This window comes from Podarcis cretensis (assembly GCF_951804945.1).
Source record: "Podarcis cretensis genome assembly, chromosome: 3".
Classification (NCBI taxonomy): domain Eukaryota; kingdom Metazoa; phylum Chordata; class Lepidosauria; order Squamata; family Lacertidae; genus Podarcis; species Podarcis cretensis.
In genome coordinates, this window is record NC_137172.1 from 71,379,444 (window position 1) to 71,401,088 (window position 21,645).

At 43.1% G+C, this 21,645-nt stretch overlaps 2 protein-coding genes and 1 long non-coding RNA gene across 6 annotated transcripts; 1 reads left to right on the plus strand and 2 right to left on the minus strand.

Annotated features, from left to right (window-relative positions):
- Positions 1-320: 320 nt before the first annotated feature.
- Positions 321-12,479, plus strand: TRAPPC3L (trafficking protein particle complex subunit 3L). Of its 2 annotated transcripts, XM_079971258.1 has the most exons (7): positions 321-750; positions 5,277-5,324; positions 5,783-5,880; positions 8,007-8,106; positions 10,073-10,252; positions 11,579-11,714; positions 11,924-12,479. In XM_079971258.1, the coding sequence occupies exons 1-6, from the start codon at positions 709-711 to the stop codon at positions 11,696-11,698; spliced, it is 588 nt and encodes a 195-aa protein (XP_079827384.1). In that variant the 5' UTR covers positions 321-708; the 3' UTR covers positions 11,699-11,714; positions 11,924-12,479. The 2 variants fall into 2 exon arrangements, with proteins under 2 accessions (XP_079827384.1, XP_079827385.1); XM_079971259.1 differs by lacking the exon at positions 5,277-5,324 and having other exon boundaries at positions 330-750.
- Positions 7,336-11,704, minus strand: LOC307213397. Of its 3 annotated transcripts, XR_013837502.1 has the most exons (4): positions 11,569-11,704; positions 9,661-9,725; positions 9,219-9,309; positions 7,336-8,080 (listed from the first exon to the last, which is right to left on the minus strand). It is a non-coding gene; the product is annotated as an uncharacterized lncRNA (long non-coding RNA). The 3 variants fall into 3 exon arrangements; XR_013837501.1 differs by lacking the exon at positions 9,219-9,309; XR_013837503.1 differs by lacking the exons at positions 9,219-9,309; positions 9,661-9,725 and having other exon boundaries at positions 11,569-11,659.
- Positions 12,480-13,466: 987 nt separating the features above from the next.
- Positions 13,467-17,954, minus strand: LOC307213387 (calcium homeostasis modulator protein 6-like). The gene is made up of 2 exons (XM_079971249.1): positions 17,277-17,954; positions 13,467-15,439 (listed from the first exon to the last, which is right to left on the minus strand). The coding sequence occupies exons 1-2, from the start codon at positions 17,811-17,813 to the stop codon at positions 15,017-15,019; spliced, it is 960 nt and encodes a 319-aa protein (XP_079827375.1). The 5' UTR covers positions 17,814-17,954; the 3' UTR covers positions 13,467-15,016.
- Between the last annotated feature and the right edge of the window lie 3,691 nt (positions 17,955-21,645).

Genomic DNA, 21,645 nt, shown 5'->3' on the forward strand with positions numbered 1-21,645 from the left:
AAGCTGGTGGATTCTGTACTCAGAAGCCGGAGAACACAGCAAGGCTAAAGCAGGCTGATGCTTATGGTTGGAGTTCATTTTCGGAAGCCAGACAACAGAAGCCAGTGGATATTTGTGGACTGAAGCCAGGACATGGATGTGAATGAATGGAGTATGTGTGATGAATGGATGTGTCCACTGGTGTTCTTCACAGATGTCAGCTGGCATATGTTCGCATGAGTGAATTCCCATTTGAATGCTTTTGAGATGAAATGAGTGAGTGTAGGTGTGTGATGATGATGTGTGAGAGGTGGATATTCATGAACAGACTATGGCTATGCCAAATAACCAGCTTTATATATTTCTGGCATATTTAGACTTCTGAATGTTCTGGTCTTGCTTGTCATGCAGTGAGATCAGCTATTATGCATGTGATTTGCAATCTCTCAGCTTTAATGGATCAGTTCCTGATCTGAGTCAGGTTGTTCTCTGAAGCAGGCTTGATTTCTTGCCAGATTTCTCTTGGAAGATTTGAATCACATAAGAGGAGGAGCAGAAGAAGAAATGTGGCACCCAGAGTTCTTTTACTTTCAGAGAGTAGTAAAGGGTTGTTGTTGTTTTAATAGCCAGGATAAAGAAAGGAATCCAGTAATGGAAAAAGAAAATGCTTTTTGAAGAAGAAAGGATATAAACAGGGAATCGCATACTCTCTACTACTGCCCAGGAAAAATGTCACGGCCAGCAAACAGAAGACCAGAGAACCCCAAAATAGTAAGTCTTATTTGGACAGGTAAATGCTACCAAATATAAAACTTTCCTCTTTAAATTAATGTGCTGCTCTGTTTAATAAGAACATGTTTTGCAAGCTAGGACATATAGCTAGGAATTTCAACATGTTTAGGGATATAGGTTGCATTTTCATCTTTTGTTTTGAAATGAGAACCCAGGAGGGAGCATTTTAGTTGTAAAGATTCAGAAAAGGGCAGCCAGAACCATCAAAGAACTGGAACAGCTCCCCTGGGAGGAGAGGTTACACTGTTCGACCCTTGCTAGTTTGCTTTAGGGGAAAAGCGAGTAAAGGCTTTTTCTCCCTCATTCATGATACTAGAATCCAGATTATTCAATGAAGGTAAATGGTGGGATATTCAGGACAAATGGAAATACTTATTTGCACAGTGTATAGAGATTTACTGTCATAAGATTGGTGTTAGCCTCTTTTAATGTCAAGTCATGGAGTTTTTATCATTGTGTAAGGTGTTGGTGGTATATCTGTGACTGAACAGTTTAACATTCTCGTGGTTGAATTATTTAAGTTTTTCTGTTCATAAGATGATTATATTTATTATTTCTTCTAAAACAAAGATGCTTTAAAAAGAAGGAACTACTTCGCTCCATTCATGGCTGTCGGTGATGGGCACCAATTTGGATGACTTTAAAAGAGGATTAGATAAATTTGTGGAGGGTAGGTCTATCTGTGGCTACTGGAAATGTTTCTTTCCTTTTTTTGTGGGCTTCCTATAGGCATCGGATTGGCCGCTATAGGAAACAGAATGATGTTTGGCCTGACCCATGTTCTTATTTGGGGCCCGAGAGCAATTTTCAGTGCTTGTTGTAGTTATTGTGATGATTTCCAACAAGATCACATTTTTTGGAAGACCCGTGAAACCTTTGGCACCTTCTGCACTATGCATTTGAAACAGTATCTTGCCACTTTAAGCAGCCATAGCCTTCCCCCAAAGAATCCTGAGCATTGTAGTTTGTTAAGGGTGCTGAGAGTTCTTAGGAGACCCCCTTATTCACTGAGCTACAATTCTCAGAACAGTTTCAACAGCCAATCCCTCTTCCCAGATAACTCTGGGAAATCTAACCTTCTCCATAAGGTGTTGTCTGGTGCTGCTGGTACACCACATCTTTAGGAAATGGAGGAAGGCATGTTACCTTTCACTCCACATATCAGCAGTATCACATAAGCACCCCACCGTTCCTCTAAAGTAGTGGTTTTCAGGCCTTTTGGGTTGAGAAACCCTGTAATATATCATCCCACAGAACTCTTAATCCCTCTCCTTGAACAACCTACATACCTACAAAGCCAGGGGAGGGGGAAATCGGTGCAACAACATGCAATAATTTATTTAGCCATTACAAAGGTGCAAGAGAGGAAAGTGAAGTCCCTGAGGGTGGGACAGAATTGTACAGAATTTTACAGCAGGGCTGGCCCACCCATGAGGAAAGTGAGGATACTGCCTCAGGGGACAGGACTCACAGGGGCAGCAGATCCTAATGTAGAACTTTATCTCTCCCCCCCCCCCCCGCCCTTGTTCCTAACTTAGATCTTCACTCATCTCTTCTTCCCTGGTGGGGGCAGGGTGCAATTGTGTGGTTTGCCTCAGGCGCTAAAATGTATTGGGCCAGTCCTGCTCGTGGGGAATATATTTGGAAATTAAGGATTCAACTTCAGTTGGTTAATTCATGGCTAAGTAGGAATTTGAACTCAAACCTTACAGACACAATCCGTTCTCTCTCTCTCTCTCTCTCTCTCTCTCTCTCTCTCTCTGTGTGTGTGTGTGTGTGTCATTAGAGTGTTGCAGCCAGACAGAAGTAGAAAATCAAGTTAAACATTCTGCCTTTCTACTTTTTTCCCCATGCTGGCACCTGTTTGTAAGCTCCTTAAAAGTTTATAATTCACTGAACTAACGGTCAGGGGTCCCTTTACCTTTACCTTTAAGATAAATTGATTTCTTAAAGGAAATGAGTTGGTTTTGTAAGATATTCTATGCTTCTCAAAGTGACATCAAAAAGACTAGACTTCAAACCTGTTCTGTGTCTATATATGAATCAGTCAGGAGTATTTTTTCTTCAAATGATACTGCAATTTTTGTCCATTCACCACCACCACATACAAGCACCCTTCCTTTCTCGCTCTCCTAATTCTGATCATCTATTAAAGATTTCCCTTTTTGGCCACTAGATGGCACAACAGTTAATAGCAGCGCCACCAGTTTTATTGTTTCAGAAATGAATTTCTGATCACTTGAATCAATTTCTTTCCCCAAACACTGAATACTCTTACTGGGTTATAGTCCCCCAGAGGCTAATATGCAATTAACATACAGTTGAGCAAGTCTTACTTGACACCAAGGAATCGAAAGAATTGATTCCAAACATTTGACTTGTATACAATTCCAAGCTGCATTTATTCCTTAAAAAAAGAAAGAAGTTCATATGCAGTTGCATCGTGGAGTCTAGGAGTGTAAGGCATTATATAGAAGTTTGCCAGACATAATTTCCCCCTGTGCTTGTTTGAGTCACCTCTGTGTAAATTTCAGAATATCCATGGGCTCTGTCTAGGCCGCTTAACTTGGAATAATAATAATCATCATCATCATCATCCTATAATAATTTATTATTAAAAACTTCTCTGTACAGGGCTGGCTTTGGATGGCTTCTAAAAGTCAAATAGATGTTTATTTCATTGACATCTGATGGGAGGGCATTCCACAGGGCGGGCGCCACTATCGAAAAGGCCCTATGCCTTGTTTCCTGTAACCTCACGTCTTGCAGGGAGGGAACTGCCAGAAGGCCCTCAGCACTGGACCTCATGAACTTCTTTCTTTTTTTAACTGAACGATGGGGGTGGAGATGCTCCTTCAGGTATACAGGACCAAGACTCAATGTGACTTGCTTGTGAGTAGATGTGCATAGGATTGTGCTGTACAGTGATAGTTTCAGTGGCTATTTGTGTTTGCCAGGAGCCTGCCAGGAGCATTTGGGTGTGACTACAGGTGACACTTGGGACGCGGGTGGCGCTGTGGGTTAAACCACAGAGCCTAAGACTTGCCAATCAGAAGGTTGGGGGTTTGAATCCCCGCAACGGGGTGAGCTCCCGTTGTTCGGTCCCTGCTCCTGCCAACCTAGCAGTTCGAAAGCATGTCAAAGTACAAGTAGATAAATAGGTACTGCTCTGGCGGGAAGGTAAACGGCATTTCCGTGTGCTGCTCTGGTTCGCCACATGACCCGGAAGCTGTACGCCGGCTCCCTCGGCCAATAAAGCGAGATGAGCGCCGCAACCCCAGAGTCGGTCACGACTGGACCTAATGGTCAGGGGTCCCTTTACCTTTATCTTACAGGTGACACTTAACTGTGTCACTTGTAATATGCCATATTTTCTTTACCTTTTCCTTTACTTAATTGCAGGTATGTGACAAGGCAAGGGGCTATTTTATTTTATTAGCACTGCAACCCTGGGGAGGCCATTCTACTGCGATTGCAATGAAAATCAGGACTCAGTTCTTTGCACATCACTTGCAAGGCACTGTGTTGGGATTTGTCCTCAGTTCCTGCAGAGTCTATGAGAAGCCCAGTGGGCCTCCCAAGAGTCTCATGAAAATAAAGGATATGAGATGGCTTAGCCTCCTCTACACGATGGTGGGGCTCTCTTGACAGACACGTCAAGGTCGAAAGGGGTCCTTCAAGGTAGAAAGGCTGAATGCTGTGGCTATAGGCAGGGATGAGGAATCGCCAGCCTGCAAGCATATTCTGACCCACCAGTCCTCCTAGTTTGACTCACCAGTGAGGAGTGGGGCAGGTAAAGAACTGCCTTGGCTGAAATGGGCTTACAGGCACCCCGATTTGCTTTTTGTTGGAGCTTGAGATGCCCCCACAATGCTATCTGCACAAAGAGCTTCTCCGTGAGGTCTTGCAACATAGTAAAGGATAGGAGGGTCCACTGAGTATTCAAGCTGTGCAACTCCCTTGCATTTCAAGGGCACAAGTGTAGGCGCCCTTTGTGAGTGCTTGGCTAGTTTTCACTAAGGCTACCATCTTAGGCACACAGACTTGGATGGAGGCCCCACTGAACTTGCTTTGGAACAAACATTCAAGTCACTGGCAGAAATTTCCAGAGCTGTGCTTTGTGAGTTTTTGTGGTCCTGAAGTGTACTTTAAGGCTGTGATGTGCCCTCTAGAGACTTTGTGAGCACACAGCGATTCCTGCTCTCTTCTGGTTTCATAGAAATTTCAGAACATGGTGGAGTTTTGAAATGCAGTTGCTTGTTCACTGGGAGAGTGGAAAGGTGTGCTTCTGGAGACATTGCAAAAGAAACCATTTGTGCGCTTGTTATTACTCACCTGATTCAGTGTGAATTATTTCCTTTCTAGTTCTAAACAGCTTTTGCATTTCATTCCATCACATTTCCCCCTCCTCGCTTTCTATCTTTCAAACAAAGCAATTTACAGGAATGTGTGACTTTATTGTTCTCCTCCCCCCTCTCTTTTATATGCTTCTCTTTGTGTTCTAGGACTGGCATTTACCCACCGTTTCATCCTCTGCATCAGCACATCATATGGTATGCTGAAAGACTTCTGCATCTACCCTATAATATATCTTCCTGGGAAACTGGGATTTTTTGAGAGTTCATATTGGGTATGGTCAGGGCCAGCCCAAGGCATTTTGGCACTTGAGGTCAGAAGAAGGGGTCAGAGAAGATCTACATCAGGAACAAAGGGGGAAGAAGGATAGACATTGGGATCTACTGCCCCAGTGGATCCAGCCGCCTGAGGCAGTTGCCTCACCCTGCCTTGTGGATGGGCTGACCCTGGGCATGGTCAATATGGCACTGTGTTACTAGTTTTTGGACAGTGCAGGCAATTATGTAATTATGCAGCACATGCTGAGTTCATTGCCTTTTCGTTAGACAGGATATTTACAGAAAAGCTTAGGGGTGGGGTAGGATAATTTGTTTCCTCCTAATTCAGTATGTTTAATAAGCCATGACCATTGCTTTGTATCTCCCTTAATTGGCAGAGCAGAGAGCTTTTTGTACTCACTTACGGCGCTTTGGTGGCTCAGCTGTGTAAGGATTACGAAAAGGATGAAGATGTGAACAAATATCTGGACAGCATGTAAGTAGCCAGGACAGGTTCAAACACGGTTGCATATCAGCTTAGCAGGCAATGATATCCATTTAACATTGCTTTCCTCAAATCGGGATCTGTCGGGGGGGGGGGAATTAAATCCAGGAGATTGGTGGAACTTCTGGAGGGGCTGTTTATCCACACAAGATTTGGTTTGTTATTCCATCCCTTTCTAGGACAATTATCAAATCGCTTTTCTAGCCCCTCGAGGTCTGGCAAGATAAGTGATGGGAAATGGCACTGTAATGTATGGGATAGATGCCATTGACTGGCATTGTCCTCTAAAATTCCATGGGAAGGTTGGCTCTCAAAATGAAGCCAGTATTTTCTCAGGGAGCTTTCAACTGATGGGGATGATGATCCCCTTGATGGCCTTTTTGACAGCAGGTTAAGGTTACCAGATTTTTTTCAATGAATCCGGGGACACTTTTCAACTTCAATAGGAATGATAGGATTTTGTCAGGGGATTGATTTGTAAATCCAGGGACTGTCCCCGGGAAACGGGGATGTCTGGTAACCTAACAGCAGGTTCTACAGCTACAAGTGGGACTTTGCTGATCCAGACATGTCTTCTTTGAGAATATTTCATTTCATCCATCTCCCAGTTCCCACCCAGTTTTGGGGTCCTTCCCCAGCCCCCCAGAAGTCAGTCAGCATTCAGTGACCACTGAGCACATCAGCCTTCATCAGTCTCATTGTGGCAGTGGGAGAAGGCTATACTGCAATGCTGAAATGTGCATTTAGCATCCCTGGAAATAAACAAATATTGCATGACTTTGAACTTCCGCCTACAAGAAATGTTTGTGTTATATCAATTTACTTGGCTATTATAGTCTGTTTTGGCTTTGTGTCATATGCTCTCAACCTATATTACTTAAATGCTTTCCCATTAACTGCAGTTGGTTTTCCGGTAAAGCTGATTGTGAATTGTAACTAAGATTAAGAGAGAGAGAGTTTAATGGAACTTTTTTCCGAATTCATTTAAACTTCAAATGGATCTGTTAAAAAGTTCCATTAAATGCTATCTCTTCCATTTTAAATTTTAAAGCCTTTCAAGCTGGCAAAAGCAATATGCTGATTCATTCAAGTCCCTTATACTTGGGAATTCCTTGGCAGCACCAGCTGGTAACAGTTTTATTTGGTAGAGCTGCGTTTTTTAACCTTTCTGTTTTCGCCACAGTAAGACTTAGACAGCACGTATGCAAGGAAGTGTGCCTTTACACATGTGCAGAGTGCCATTGTCTCCTCTCTAAAAAAGCAACCCACCAATTATTCTCTGTACTTCTATGGACTAGATCGACTTTGTTCCACCCAGCAGCTGCTGCAGCTTTTTCTGAGTGAATGCAGGAAAATGGTTAATACCAAGTTTACTGCAACATATACACAAGCCATCCACTATTTTTCTTCCCAATTTCCTATTTTTTTAAAAAAAGTACAAAATGATTAAGTAAAAACAGATATTTATTATAGAAAAATATTCATTGTTGCTTGCTTGCTTTCTTGCTTGCTCTCTTCCTCTCTATCAAGGTCACAAAACAAATGTTAAACCAGGCTTCCTCAAACTCAGCCCTCCAGATGTTTTGAGAGTACAGTTCCCATCATTCCTGACCACTGATCCTGCTAGCTAGGGATCATGGGAGTTGTAGGCCAAAAACATCTGGAGGGCCGAGTTTGAGGAAGCCTGTGTTAAACTAACAAACAAAAATGGATTCAAAGTAGAAAACACTCCCTGTTGTTTCTCTGGCCTTCAGGGAAACAGCTCCAACCGTGCTCAGAACCAGTGTATGATTATGGTGGCTAATGCTGTTCTTGAATCAGTTCTAACTCCACTCATCTCTTCTGTAGTGGCTGTATTGCACAGGCCTCATAACAACAGAAGTAACAAGAGCTTTCTTACTAGGGTCGCCTTTCCAGCACCAATCAGTCACATGGTTTTTCTGCTTAGAGACACATGGGAGGAACCTTGTCAGCAGAGCTATACCTTTGGGTTGGGAGCATCTGAGTGATTCAGAGAGTTGGTTGGCTAGAGATCAGGAAATTGACCGAAAATGCCTCTGTAAGTTCAAAGAAGTATCAAATGTGCGCGACTGACATTTTGTTCTCTCTTTCTTCAGGGGGTATAACATTGGCATCAGGTTAGTTGAAGACTTCTTGGCTCGCTCCTCTGTGAAGAAGTGCCGGAGTTATTCTGAAACGACAGACATAATTGCACAGGTATGCGCAGGTGCTGCCTTGATGAGGCAAGGCTACGTCCAAGTGTCCCTTTCTTAGCAAGGATGATCACAAGAATGATCTCCATTTTGGGGGGAGGGATCCAGTTACCAGGCATTGGCTGGCTGGGCAGGACAGAAGCACACATCCACCCAATCTATCCACCACACACACACACGTAACCCGGTGCAAAAGAGGGTTTGGTTTGCAGTATTAGTGCCTTATGCAAATGGAGGTAACATGCTGGTTTTTTTTTTTACTATAATACTGCATCCTAATAAAATCCCATTAGCTGTCATGGGTTTTGAGGAAAGAAAATAGCTCATGTTTCCCTTGTAAAATTACAACACAGAGTTAGATGGAAACCTTGAATGAAACTGGGTGGTATTTTGAAGAAGATAGCGCAGCAGAGAAAGGAGCAGCAAAGGTCTAATGATGGGCTCTTTGCTTAAATTTCTGAAAATGGCATTGCAGTAGTGGCACAATTAGAATCAATTTGTTGCTTCAAAGGGGCAAGCAAGGGAACTAATAAAAAGCAAATAACGTTACATAGATATGGATAGAAAAGTGCACAAAGCCAACTTGTTCCTGCGGTGCTTTAATGCTTTCATTTACTTATTTTAATAAAGTATAAGTAAACTGTTTCTTGGGTTTTTTTATTCAGTGGTGGAAATTTCACAAGTACTCTACTCCCATAGTAACATGCTATCCATATTTATAGTTTTAGTTAAAGGTCTAAAGCCTGTTTCTGGTTTTTCTTGAAGAGGGGGAGGGGGTGCCAGGCTCAGCTGCTTTATTTCTAGTAGTCCCATTTTGCAATCAAACTGAAAGGTACCCAATCACCAGTGTGTTGGTTTGGTTTAGTTAAAAAGATAAATAGATACGGTTTAATAATAAAAAAAGAATTCCCTGGATGGCTAGATTCAGGTTTGGGGCAAGTTCTATTTGGTGAGAGAGGCCCAGCAAAGATTTAAAACATACAGCCAAAGTAAAGCATGGAAATATAGGCTGTTAGACCTTTAAAATATCCCCTTCTAAGTTGCTTCCAAAATTCTCCACTTCCCTTAGCATAGAAAGAGACTACACATTTGGTAAGTTAAAAATGGTTTGCTTACAAACTCTTCAAAGGTCAGATTTGTGTGATTATCCATACAGCAGCAAGAAAAGACAGGCAGTATAACCTTGGTTCCAAAATGGTGTCTGTTCCTAAATTATTTGTATAGAAACACAATGATAACTTGGTTCAGCCATGCAGTCCAAACTTGAGCATCCAGCTTAAACCTCCTTACTGGTAGGTAGTGCTATTTTTCTAGAAAAAGAGGTGCTGAAACTCACCATGAATACCTCCCTCGTTCTTAAAGAATGACAGTGGCACCCTATATTCATTTAGTACCCCTACTGCAGATTGGAATGCAATCCAGGCCTACAATGGGCACAATCTTTCTCATCTTATTACAGTTATGGAAATGAGGTGATAAGCCCGTATAAAGTCATAAGATGCCCAGTGTGAAACTGAGCACACTGTAAGCAAAAAACAAATAAACCATTTTTACATACCTGTTAACAGATATAAAACTGATGTAGGTTTGGAGGAAAAGGAAAGGGGCCATGTAATCAAGTGACTGCAAAAAGCGAAATCAATTGTAGTGATCATATATCCATCAAATGCAGGAGATCAATTTTTGCATTTGAAATTTGTGCAAACTCTTCTACATTTAAGTAGATTTCAAACCTGATTTCTTGCTGACTACAAACAAATGTTCATCTGGGCTTGTCTTAAGCCAGGAAATGAAACCTATCATTTCTGGCTAATAGTCAGGGATGATGGGAATTGTAGTCAAGCAGCATGTGGAAGGCCACAGGTTCCCCATCCCTGTCTTAAGCTAACAAACTTTCCTTTGGTAACCATTTCCATCTGAAAACTTGGAGACAGTGTTGATGGGATGCATGTTCTCCTCTCCATTTCCAGGTTGCTTTTAAGATGTATCTGGGTGTTGTGCCAACTGTAACTTGCAGTAATTCCACACGGTTCTCCCTCATTCTGGACAAGAACCCCTTGGTGGACTTTTTGGAAGAGCTGCCGGCGGGGAGATCTTCACTTTGCTATTGCAGTCTCTTGTGTGGGGCCATAAGAGGTGCTCTAGAAATGGTAAGCAGCCGACAGCTGCTTTGGCCTCCTCTGCTGCTGTTGTAATTATTAAAACTAATAGGGCTCATCCACACGTCTGCTTATCCCATGCCCAGAAAGCATGGGTCTGAGTGGTTTTCCCCTTGCCCAGTTCCTTTTTCACGAAAACCCATTCTTTAGTGCTAAATTGGAGCAAACGTCAATCTGGAGAAAACACAAATTGCCCTTTGCTCTAAAGCAGCACTAAAGAGCAGCTTTCCCTAGGGGAAAGCAGCGGGGCAAGTAATTGTTAGTTACTTGCCACCCAAAAGGTCTCCAGGTGAGTTACATTTAAAATATACACCCACCCAAACAAACACCCACCTACATTCTATCATAAGGGGTGGCATCTGAACCTGTCACGTGGCAGCAATGCAAGCCCTGGCTGACCCTTGTAAGAAGGGCAGAGCTACATTGCAGTAATTGTCTTGCCCTTGGGTAGGGCATTAGGAAATGAAACTCGCCCCAAGGGAAAGCCGCAGCTGCCAGGATCTGCACAAATCTGAAAGCGAAAGCTGGAGAAAACAGAACTGTGTTCGCTGTGTTTTCCAAACCAGTTGTTTTGTGGAAGCTACATTGTGCTGCTTAAAAAAAAAAAAGTCTGCTTATTTAGATAAGTGCTAATGGACTTGTGTGCAGCTGTGTCAGTTAATGCATTCTTCTTTTAAAAAAAGAAATAAAAAAGCAGGCTAGCTGTGCCCTTCTGTACAGAAAAGGGGAAGGTCACAATCTCAAAGAATGGGCACATCTACATTTGGGGGTCACTTTTCAGTAGAATTGACCTGAGCCTTGGAAAGCACATAGAGCTGAAAGGGGAAAGACTGTCACTCTGCAGAATTTCACTTTGGGCTGTATCTGCTCTTCAGCACCTCATGGCTAAGCAGGAAGTATGTGAGGGGCTCAGAGGCTTCATGGGCACCAGGCAAAGACCACAAGTGAATCACTGCATTTGCAGGCACCATATTGGCAGCCCCTGGCCCCCGTGTTTCAAGGTGTATTTTGCACAAAGAAAACACCTTTTCATTTCCCTTTTCAATCTTGCTGTAGCTTTAAAATAAGTTTGAGCTGTTGTATTTTATTCTCCGCTCTTTGTTTTTGACCTTTGTCAAGGTTTGTCAGCATTTCATTCTGCATTACATTTTATTACCCTTTTAATCGGCTGTTGTTGTTTTAAACTTGTTTGTTTTTATTCTATAAGCCCCACCCACCCATTATAGTGCACCCCCTTAAAAAAAAAATTAAAACCCTGCAATGTGGAACAACAATAAGTTTTCTTTCACTTACTTAGCCAAACTTACTTATTTTCAGATACATCTGGCTGCTGAAGTTACTTTCATCCAAGACACTCTGAAGGGGGATGATGTGACAGAAATTGGAATTGCATTCTTAAAGAAGATTGAAACCAGGAAACACAAAAGAAATAAGTGAAGCCATATCTGAAGTCACTATGTGTGGACAGTTACAGATAGGTAGCCGTGTTGGTCTGCCATAGTCAAAACAAAAAAAATTCCTTCCAGTAGCACCTTAAAGACCAACTAAGTTAGTTCTTGGTATGAGCTTTTGTGAAGAAGTGTGCATGCACACGAAAGCTCATACCAAGAACTAACTTAGTTGGTCTTTAAGGTGCTACTGGAAGGAATTTTTTTTGTTTTGACTATGTGTGGACAGTTAATATTTTTGACCCTCTGTACCTGCCTAGAAAGATATTATTCATAATCCAGAAAAGGCATTTGATACAGAACCGTGGTGTGGATGGTGCCACCTCTGGATCAGGCCCAGCACTCCCAAATGTTTGCTATGTGGGGCATGAACTCTGCACCAACCCACAACCCAACATGGACATGAATGGTGCATGGTTCTCCCTCCTGGCTCAACTGCAGATGAGTCCAGGGTGTCTTGAGGGAATGGCTGCCTCTCCTGCATGCTTAGGTCATCCTGCTCTACATTCTTCAGCCAGGTAAAGTTAGATGGGTGGCTATGAGGCACAGGAACTGACTTAGCGGTGGCACACTCACTGTGGAACTCCCTGCTTCAGAAGGCTTAGCAGCCTAGCTATTTCAGGCTTAAAGAGACTCATCAATGGAGTACTTGTTAGAAGTGTGGGCAAGATTTCTTTTTATTCTTCTGAAGGAGTTGACTATTTCCCCAGAGTGTCTGGGGAAGCCTAGCCAGATCAGCGGGAATGAATAATAATAAATTATTATTATTATTATTGGTCCATCTCTTCTTATTCTAGGAATTTCTGGTTCCCTGGTGCTACTATTTTAGTATTTTAGTCATCTGTTTCTCATCAACAATAGTGTTTTTGACAGAGCAGAAATATACATATACATATATATATATATATTCACTACTGCTGCTTCTGTGCCTTTGATGTTGCCTTTCTTATAATTTCTCAGCTGTTTTCTAACTGGCAATATTCATATGGCTTATCCCAGCAAATTCAGGATCACATATTGAGTGGAACGATAGGCCAATACATAACTAATCAGATGCAGCAACATGACAATGTCACTGAGAATGAATGAAGGCAATTGAGAATGAGAAGCGGTGCTCCCTGGCAATAGTCATGTGATCAACCCTAGCCCCCTCCCCCCTTTCATATCACAGAATGAACCAGATGGTGTTATTTAAGGGAAATGGAAGAAGCCAATTTAGAGTTCAGGCGATGCTTCCTGAAATGGTGAACTCTTTTCATAGCAGCCACTGAAAAACTGCTGAAAGGGAGGGGATTCCCAGTGTTGCTGAATGTTCCCCTTTGGGGAGGTTTCCTTTTCCTTTTCCATGCCAGAGAGTATTATTATAGGTCACTGCTTTTCTCAGGATGTCAACAACCGATCATGCCTGAACAGATGAAACCCAAATGCCACTGGTTTTAAGATTTGGGGGAGGCATGAGCATGCTGTTCAGGGTCACTTGGAAATCATCAAGCAAGAAAGCAACCGTGCAGACTTGCCCAGTACCCAACTACCAACAACAAGCATTTTCCTTCTCCCACTGAAGAAGCAACTGACTTCGGACTTCAGCTTTTTCTAGGAGGAAACAGATAACTTAAAGAACCTTATGAGTGAGGAAGGAAGGAAATGCTTATAGTATTTGGGAAGAAATGGGCTAAGGGGTGCCTGAGACATGATTTGGACTGCACAAACAAGAAAGCAAATAATGGGGTAAGACAAGGATTTTCCAGGCAGAAACATTTTGTGTTGCACTGGTTAATTTATTAGAAGCAGGGTAAGTGTACTACTCTTTTTGTGGCTGCAGAAGGATCCCAGACCAAACAGTTTCCCCCCATGATTCCAGTGGAAATACCCAAACACATGCTTCCTTTTGGGGGCCCCTTGGGAACATAAGAGATCCAGTTGCCCCCCCCCCCATGTCCTTTTTTGTACTCCTTGACAGGCAAGGTGAAAGTTTCATTTGGGCAAGTAGCCCAGTATCAGTCCACACACACTAACTCAATTCAGATGCCATTTTCCTCATTCTCTGAACCAGGGGTCTCCAACATGGTGCCCACATGTGCCAGTGAACATGATGCCCAGAAATACCAGTAAATATCCCCTCATAAAATCCACAATGCAAGAGAAACGTATCTCTTCCTGCTTAATTCCTGGCTCAGCGTCTCTTACATTGAATGTGCCTTAAACATGCCCATTTGTTTTATGTGTTAAAACTGTAAACTGCCCTGATGCTTTATATTGCAGGAAAGAAATATGTTTATAAATACCATAAAAATAAAATTTTGTTGGATGCCAAAATTGGAACCCATCTTCCCATCACCCCTGAACAGATTAGAGCTGCAAAGAGCTTTTCTGTGTGAATAAGTGTGGCAAATGTAGGTGTCTTTTTCCAGCTGGCGAGTGGCATGCTAATATCATTTTGTGGTCATGTCTCTTTTCCTGCTCTTTTGAATGTGGTAAACCATTTTGTGTTATGTCACGTCCCTATGACAGACATTTTGTGACTGGTGCCACGATGCTTTCTCAGTATTTCAAATGTGTCCATTGGCCTGAATTGTTTGGAAGATCAGAAACATGGCATAAGACTTCCACCTATGCGCTCCCTCTCATGTGCAGTTTGGGCATTTGGTTCCTTCCAAATCCAGTAATCCAAAGCATCATGGGGGAGGGACTCCTGAATCTTTTATTTTTAAAATACTTTGTGCCACATTTCATCTGAGTAATATAAGAGGGATTGACAAGATACAAGCAGATTCAGTAAAATAAACCTCATATCTCTATATCTATCTATCATCTATCTGTCTATCTGTCTTCCACCCATGGTAGTCTGCAATATATTATTCCAGGTTGGGAATTAGTGGCCAGCCAAAGCCTAGATAAGCAGGTACAGTGTTACCTCAGGTTACATACGCTTCAGGTTACAGACTCCGCTAACCCAGAAATATTACCTCGGGTTAAGAACTTGACTTCAGGATGAGAACAGAAATCGTGCTCTGGCGGCGCGGCGGCAGCAGGAGGCCCCATTAGCTAAAGTGGTGCTTCAGGTTAAGAACAGTTTCAGGTTAAGAACGGACCTCCGGAACGAATTAAGTATGTAACCAGAGGTACCACTGTATGTCTTAGTAGGAGTCAGAGGTTAATTATGGTCAGGCTGTATACACACCATACATATAAAGCATAACCCAACACCAAAAAACAAGAGAAAGAGGGGGAAAAAAGGAAATAACAACCATGTTCAGTTAGACATCTTCTTGTAACAGAGCCTGATGGGCTAAGCAATTATTTTTCACTATAACCCTTGTGTGTCAATACCACCAGCGCCATCCACAAACCCCAGGCAACAAGGAACTGTATCCTCCTCCACAGACCTAAGACTGCCAGTGTTGGTTTTGCTGCTGTTATATTTGTGCATCATGCTGTAGTAATCTTTTTTAGGGTTAAAGGTGAACAAGGAAGAAATGCCGTGCCACTCTTTGGCACTTGGAGTTGGAAACTCGTCCAGTTCTGTGGAATCAAAGAAGCACTTGACGTTCCTCTCTGCCAGCTTCGCTGCGTGATCCTTGGCCTTTTGCTCAAAAAGCTGCTGCTCTTGCTCCAGGTACACTTTCCAGAAGGCAAGCTGGAGAATACTGACTGGAGAACAGCAACGGGAGATGCATGTAGAAACTAGGGCCAATATGAAGACACTGGCGATCAAACTCCACCCCAGCACCTTGGCAAAGAAGCACAAGAGAGATAAGAACAAGGTTTGCATCAGTGAGCCCCATAGAACTCTTGCCTAGTATTAACTTGGGGTTGTGTCATGTCTGTAATAACTATTTCTCCCCCAAAATACCAGGAACCTACTAGCTCAGACAATTTGTCCACCTAGCCCATTACTGTCTATTGTTTTAATCAGCAGTAGCAATCCAGGATCCAAGCTGAGCTCTTTCTAATCTCTGGCTGCTTTACCTTGGAAATATCAGTGATTGGAGCTGGGACCTTCTGGACATGCTCTACTACAGAGCTTTGTGTTTGGCCAAACCCCCAAGCTTTTTTTTATTATTCAGATAGGCAATAAAAGACACTTGGGTTGCTCTTTAACATTTTTATACATAGGATGATATGAGTAAAGAGCAAAGCGAATAGAGCAGATATATTCTTACGACCCCTTTGTAGTCTGCCAGAATCCCCTCTCTTCCAGGCAGCAGTGGTTTCAAACTCCTTACAGGCAAATGGTGCAGACCCCATGCTGACAACAAGATCCTTACTGGGATTTTATATAGCACTCTATTTTTCTGACACAAGCTTATCATGTTTCATTTGGGCATATTCTCATGGCCCTAAAATTATTTATGTTTTACCATGCCAGAGGAATTCTTCAAAGATAGCCAAGTGGTTACTGTAGTTTATCTCTGTTAGGCAAATGACCCCTGCTTCAATTGCATCTTTTTTACCAGTTGTATACATTTCATTAATTCCTGCAAAATAAATGCTAAATGTGCAGGTTCATATAACTGCTGTCTATATAGATTCTTGCTATCTGATCCCACACCTTCCAAAGTTTTCCGATACAAACCTGGATGCACATCTCCCAGTCACATGACCCATGCCTCACTCTTGCCCTGAAAAGTACTTTTTGGGGGTGTAAGATCTCGCACAACACCCTAAAATGTGTGTTTTTGGGTGCTACACATAATCGCAGCATCAAAAAACTGCTTTTTTTCAGGGCAAGAGTATGCAAGGTCGTAGCACCCAAACTGGCCGCTGAGATCTCTTGAGAAAAGTCAGTGTCCCATTTTTTCTGGGGCTCTTGGAAGGTATGTGATACAAGCACAGGTTATAGTTATAAAACAATGCTAGGTCAAGGCCTTTTAGGCCTGATAACATAGCTCTGTCTCCTTGTGATAACAAACATTTCCCACAGTGTAAAGCTACACTGTGGCCTCTCTCATGTATGAACAGGTGTGTATCTGAAGAAGTGTGCATGCACACGAAAGCTTATACCCAGAACAAACTTATTTGGTCTCTAAGGTGGTACTGGACAATTTTTTTATTTATTTCGACTGCATCAGACCTGAATCTAGAATCATGTATGAACAGATGGCTCATCAGCCCAAACCTTATCCTTCCAAGTGCCTTTGTTTAAAGGCTGGGATTTTATACTGCCATCCACATAATGTCACTTATAAGGCCCTGTTGAAGTCTGCTAAGCTGAACTACATACATGATCACATGATGCTTCTAACACTTTCAAGTAGCGTCTGAATATTAGCTATGTTGTAAAAAGAGGAGTTTAGAGTTAGTTACTAAGGAGAAAGCATAAACAGAAAAAGAAGGGAAACATAAACAGCAGAAGGAAGGGCATTCCAGAAAATGCACATTTTCGGGTCACTACCACTTGATACGCTGTAGGGTACAGTGTCATGAGTAAATTTCCCCCAGATAATCCCAGTTTATACATGAGCAGGCAGCCTTTCAGTGCCCCTAGTTCCAAGTTGTGATGCCCCCCACCCATGCAATTTACAAGTCTCAACTTAGTAGTACCATCTGGAAGAGGTTATACCAACCTGAGACTGTGCTTGAAGGCTCATGAGTATATCCTGCATCTCCGAGGTAGCAGTGCCACTCTGACAAGGAACCTGAGGCATTTTCTCAACACACTCATCCCCTTTGCCTTTGCACATGTACGCCTGCACTGAAGAGCTCCCAGAAGCGGCACACTCGTAGAAGCGGCTTCCCAGTAAGGCCACAGCAATCCATGTCAAGGGAGCAACAGATGCTCTGACAATCACCAGCCCCAGCACTTTCAAGTAGTGCCGGAATCGGGCCCCGTGAGGGCACCTGCACAGCCTGTTGGGGGCGCAGCTTCCGGTGAGCATCTTCCAAGACTGGCTACTGAGCAAGAAGCCAAGCAGAAACAGAATAAGGGCTGGCACCAAGAGGAAGACCAGGCCATAGAGCATATTCCAGGAGTTGCAAGGGCATTTGAACACCACAGCAGAAAAGATGCGCTCGCTGCCAACCGTCAACAAAGAGACAGCCCCATAGCCCAGTGCCTTCTGGTGATTAAGGCAAAAATCAAACACCGCACGAAACTTGTCCATCCTGCTCCCTGGGACTACTTTGGTGCTCTACGTCTGTCCTCTGATACACTTTCTTCCTACACAGGAAGCAAGGCTCTAACTTGAAAGAGGAAATCTGCAGTTTGAAACTATTTGCAGTCACAAACGGTTTCACTTTTGGTGCGAGATAGAGAAAGAGAATTTGGAGACTTTACTAGAAAACATGTTTATAGACCACTTCTTTTGGGGTTTCTTCTTCATCACAATTGAATCGCCAACAACTCACTCACTGAAGCAAAAACAGAAGAAGAAATCCTCCTGCAAATCTTGCTGCATTTAAATGGTCTGAGCTGTTATTTTATTTTATTAGAACCATAAGTGGTAATTATTAATTTCCAAGCAAGCCAAAAAGGGTTAGGGGCAGGATACACAATTCTTCTTTTTATGTTATCTTCATAACAATGTTATGTTGGGAGACAGGGACTGAGCCAGACTGTTTTGTGAATTTAATGGAAGTACCAGGAGAGGCTGGTCCATGCCCTACCAGCCTCAGCCTGCCCTCACTTCTCCTTTCTTCCTTACAGCCAGCCAGAGAGTGGCATTGCTTCACAGCTGCAGCATCCTTAGTCTCTGCATTGCCCTTGTACAACTGAGCCGGGAGGTAGAGGACGGGTCCAAAACTAGAATTATTTGGTTATGCTTATCATTGGCTCTGGCTCTGAATACTTTTGGGTTCCCTGCTTTCCACCTTAGCAGTCCCGATGGGCAACAGTCACCACTGAGAAGTACATTACACAAGTACTTCCAAAATAGTCTCTTCTCCCCCAGTGTAAAGTAAGACCACGTCTGATCAGTTAAAAATGGTTTACTTATAAACTCTCCAAAAATGAGATTCATTTGCTTTCCCACATATCACTCAGAAAACGTAACTAGTAAAACTTGGCTTGTTACAGTGGTGAAAGTTCCTAAATTATTGGCAAAGGAACACAAGATTGTCTTGTTAGAGCCATGTGGTCTGAGCTGCAACAACCAGCAAAAAAACCTCTTCACGCAGCTTCTCAGGTAGACTGGGAGAGGACAGTAGGCTTGTTTACCTTCCTCCCAAGCTGAGAGGGAGTGACCTAGCTAACACCTTTGTGCATTAATTAGACTTAAGTGTGTTGGTTATATGAAGGTTATCCCAAACATTGGCTGTTCTGGCTAGGGCTGATGGAAGTTGGGTATTCAACATCTGGAGGGCCATCCCTGGCTTAGAGCTACTGAAAGGTAAAGGGACCTCTGACCATTAGGTCCAGTCGTGACCTACTCTGGGGTTGCACGCTCATCTCACTTTATTGGCTGAGGTAGCTGGCGTACAGCTTCCGGGTCATGTGGCCAGCATGACTAAGCCACTTCTGGTGAACCAGAGCAGCTCACAGAAACAGTGTTTACCTTCCCGCCGAAGCGGTGCCTATTTATCTACTTGCACTTTGACATGCTTTCGAACTGCTAGGTTGGCAGGAGCTGGGACCGAGCAACGGGAGCTCACCCCATCGCGGGGATTCGAACCGCCAACCTTCTGATCGGCAAGTCCTAGGCTCTGTGGTTTAACCCACAGCACCACCCACATCCCAGAGCTACTGAAAGCTACCAACAATTGGCACAAAATATAGTAAATTTCCTACAAGATATTTAAACAGCAGATCCACAAATACTTATAGAACATGGTCACAGGAACATATTTGCCTTTTTGAAAACCTGTTCATTAAAGGGTCCCCCCCCCCACAAGTAGAAACAAATACAAACCACCACCACCTTTTTCCCTCTGTTTCCCATTCCCCATACTCTTTTTTTCCTCCTCCAAGCAGTGCCTGGGTCGTTGATCATGCAGCAAAACTTGGCCGAAGCCATACCTTTCCTATCTGCTGTGATTTTAATGTTTCGAGCAACTACTAGCTACCCTGACTTTGGGGAATGGCAAGATACATATGGTAAAAATTATGCTCATTCAACAGGAAAGAGGATTGTAGAAAAAATACAAATCAGTATGCTCAGAAGAATCGAGTGTTAAGATTTCCTGTTTGCGTGGGGACAGACAAAAGAGGAAGTAGTGACTGGGGTCGAAACTAACTTTATTATTATTAAGCATTCCGCTAGGTGGCTCCTGTGTGCCACGACCTTGGCAATGATGTAACAGGCTGAAAAATGTGCATTAGGCAGATGAGAACAGAAGGAGAGACTGGCAGTGATGATGCAAAGCAAATGCACTGTAAGAACTGGGAACCAGCTAACGATATATAAAAGACAGAACTATATAAAACATGGACCATTGGTTTCCTCCCTCCTCTCTCTCCCTCTTTCCCCACCCCAGAAAGATGCAGCACCTGGAGACAGATTGTTGAGTGGTAGGGAAATGCAAGAACTTTGATCTGAGTCAGCTGAAAATTTTTGCTCACACTCAGTATCCTTGATGACACTTTTATATTTTCACTTCATGACTGCAACAGCAAAGCAAGTATTAAACCACTGGTCACACATCAAGCTCCACAGACATTGGCAGAACTTTCAGCAACGGCTGGTTGTTCGTTCAGCAGCAATTGTCAAGAAATCATGTCATGTAAAGAAAAAGAAAAAAAGGTTTAGGTATGGGTAAACAGCCTGCTTCAAGGCTGCACATTTCATATATATATATATATATATATATATATAGAGAGAGAGAGAGAGAGAGAGAGAGAGAGAGAGAGAGAGATTCCTACATTGGAAAGGGGTTAGACTAGATGATCCTCGGGTCCCTTATAACTCTACAATTCTATGAATACCCCATCTGTGTTCCTATTTCCTCTTCTCAGAACCATGGCATCAAAGCTGAAATGAACGCTTGTCCTGGATTGTGATGTGGGACCTAGTTTTGGGTTGGAGAGTTTCGGACAAACTTTGGCTGCTCCTGGGCCCTAACATCACTAGGCTGAGTTTGGTGCAGACAAAGACACCAGGCACTTGCATTGGACACGTTTCCCAAAGCAAGGATGGTGCCCTTCAGAAAGTGGTGCCAACAGGGTTTTCTGAGCCCAGTACAAGAACGAACAATTTGCACAGGGGTTACATTCCTGACCCCTGCATGTGTCAAAGCACAGATAAGCCTATTCTGTCCCTGTTCTGCCCCCTTTTCCGGCCACTTCCAGGTCGCCACAATGTGCACACTTGATCTCTCTGACTTCACTCAATGGCACTGAGAGATGGGAGCAGCCAGGTTGACTCATCTCAACTGAAATTGTAAGGAAGTTACAAGGGCTAGAGACTTTTTTAAAAAAGAAAAAGAAAGCTGATAGCCTGAGGCCCCTCTTGGCTATGGGACCTGGTACATCTGAACCCCCTGTGGTGGCCGTCTTCAGATGCTGGAGATTGAACCTGTGGGTGGGTGGGTGGGTGGAGGGTGAGACCTGCAGCCATCCAGATGTTGTTGAACTCTATTTCCCATCAGCCACATCTGCCTGGCCAATGATCAGCAATGATGGGAGTTGTAGTCCAGCAACTTCCGGAGATCCACAGGGTCACTACCCCCTGCTTTAATTGCATCCCTCTTTGGTTGAACAGTAAGGTTCTGATTAACATGTTAAACAAAACCATTCCATGTGTGCCATAAAGCTATGGAAGGAAAATATGAAAGTGTCTCTGATGGTATTTAATACATGAATGGAAAAGTCTCCACCCTGCTTTTGGAACGAAGCATTCAGAATTGCCATGTTGTCAGCCGCTCTTTCCTGACAAGTTTAGAATACGCAAGCTTGTATACGTAATGTTTAGTTACATGAAAGAAAAAGCTGGGGCTTTCCTGGGGGAAAAACAACAACATTGACATTGACCAAGCAGAAGGAAATTAACAGCAGTTAATTGG

Bases quoted from the DNA above. Each gene is read 5' to 3' on its own strand.
- TRAPPC3L (XM_079971258.1), top strand. From the start codon at position 709: ATGTCACGGCCAGCAAACAGAAGACCAGAGAACCCCAAAATA. The intron at 5,325-5,782 runs GTATGCTGAAAG...CTTAATTGGCAG, and splicing joins CTGCATCAGCACATCATATG to AGCAGAGAGCTTTTTGTACT. The intron at 10,253-11,578 runs GTAAGCAGCCGA...ACTTATTTTCAG, and splicing joins TAAGAGGTGCTCTAGAAATG to ATACATCTGGCTGCTGAAGT.
- LOC307213387 (XM_079971249.1), bottom strand. From the start codon at position 17,813: ATGGACAAGTTTCGTGCGGTGTTTGATTTTTGCCTTAATCACCAGAAG. The intron at 15,440-17,276 runs GTTGGTATAACC...TTCTTTGCCAAG, and splicing joins GCCTTCAAGCACAGTCTCAG to GTGCTGGGGTGGAGTTTGAT.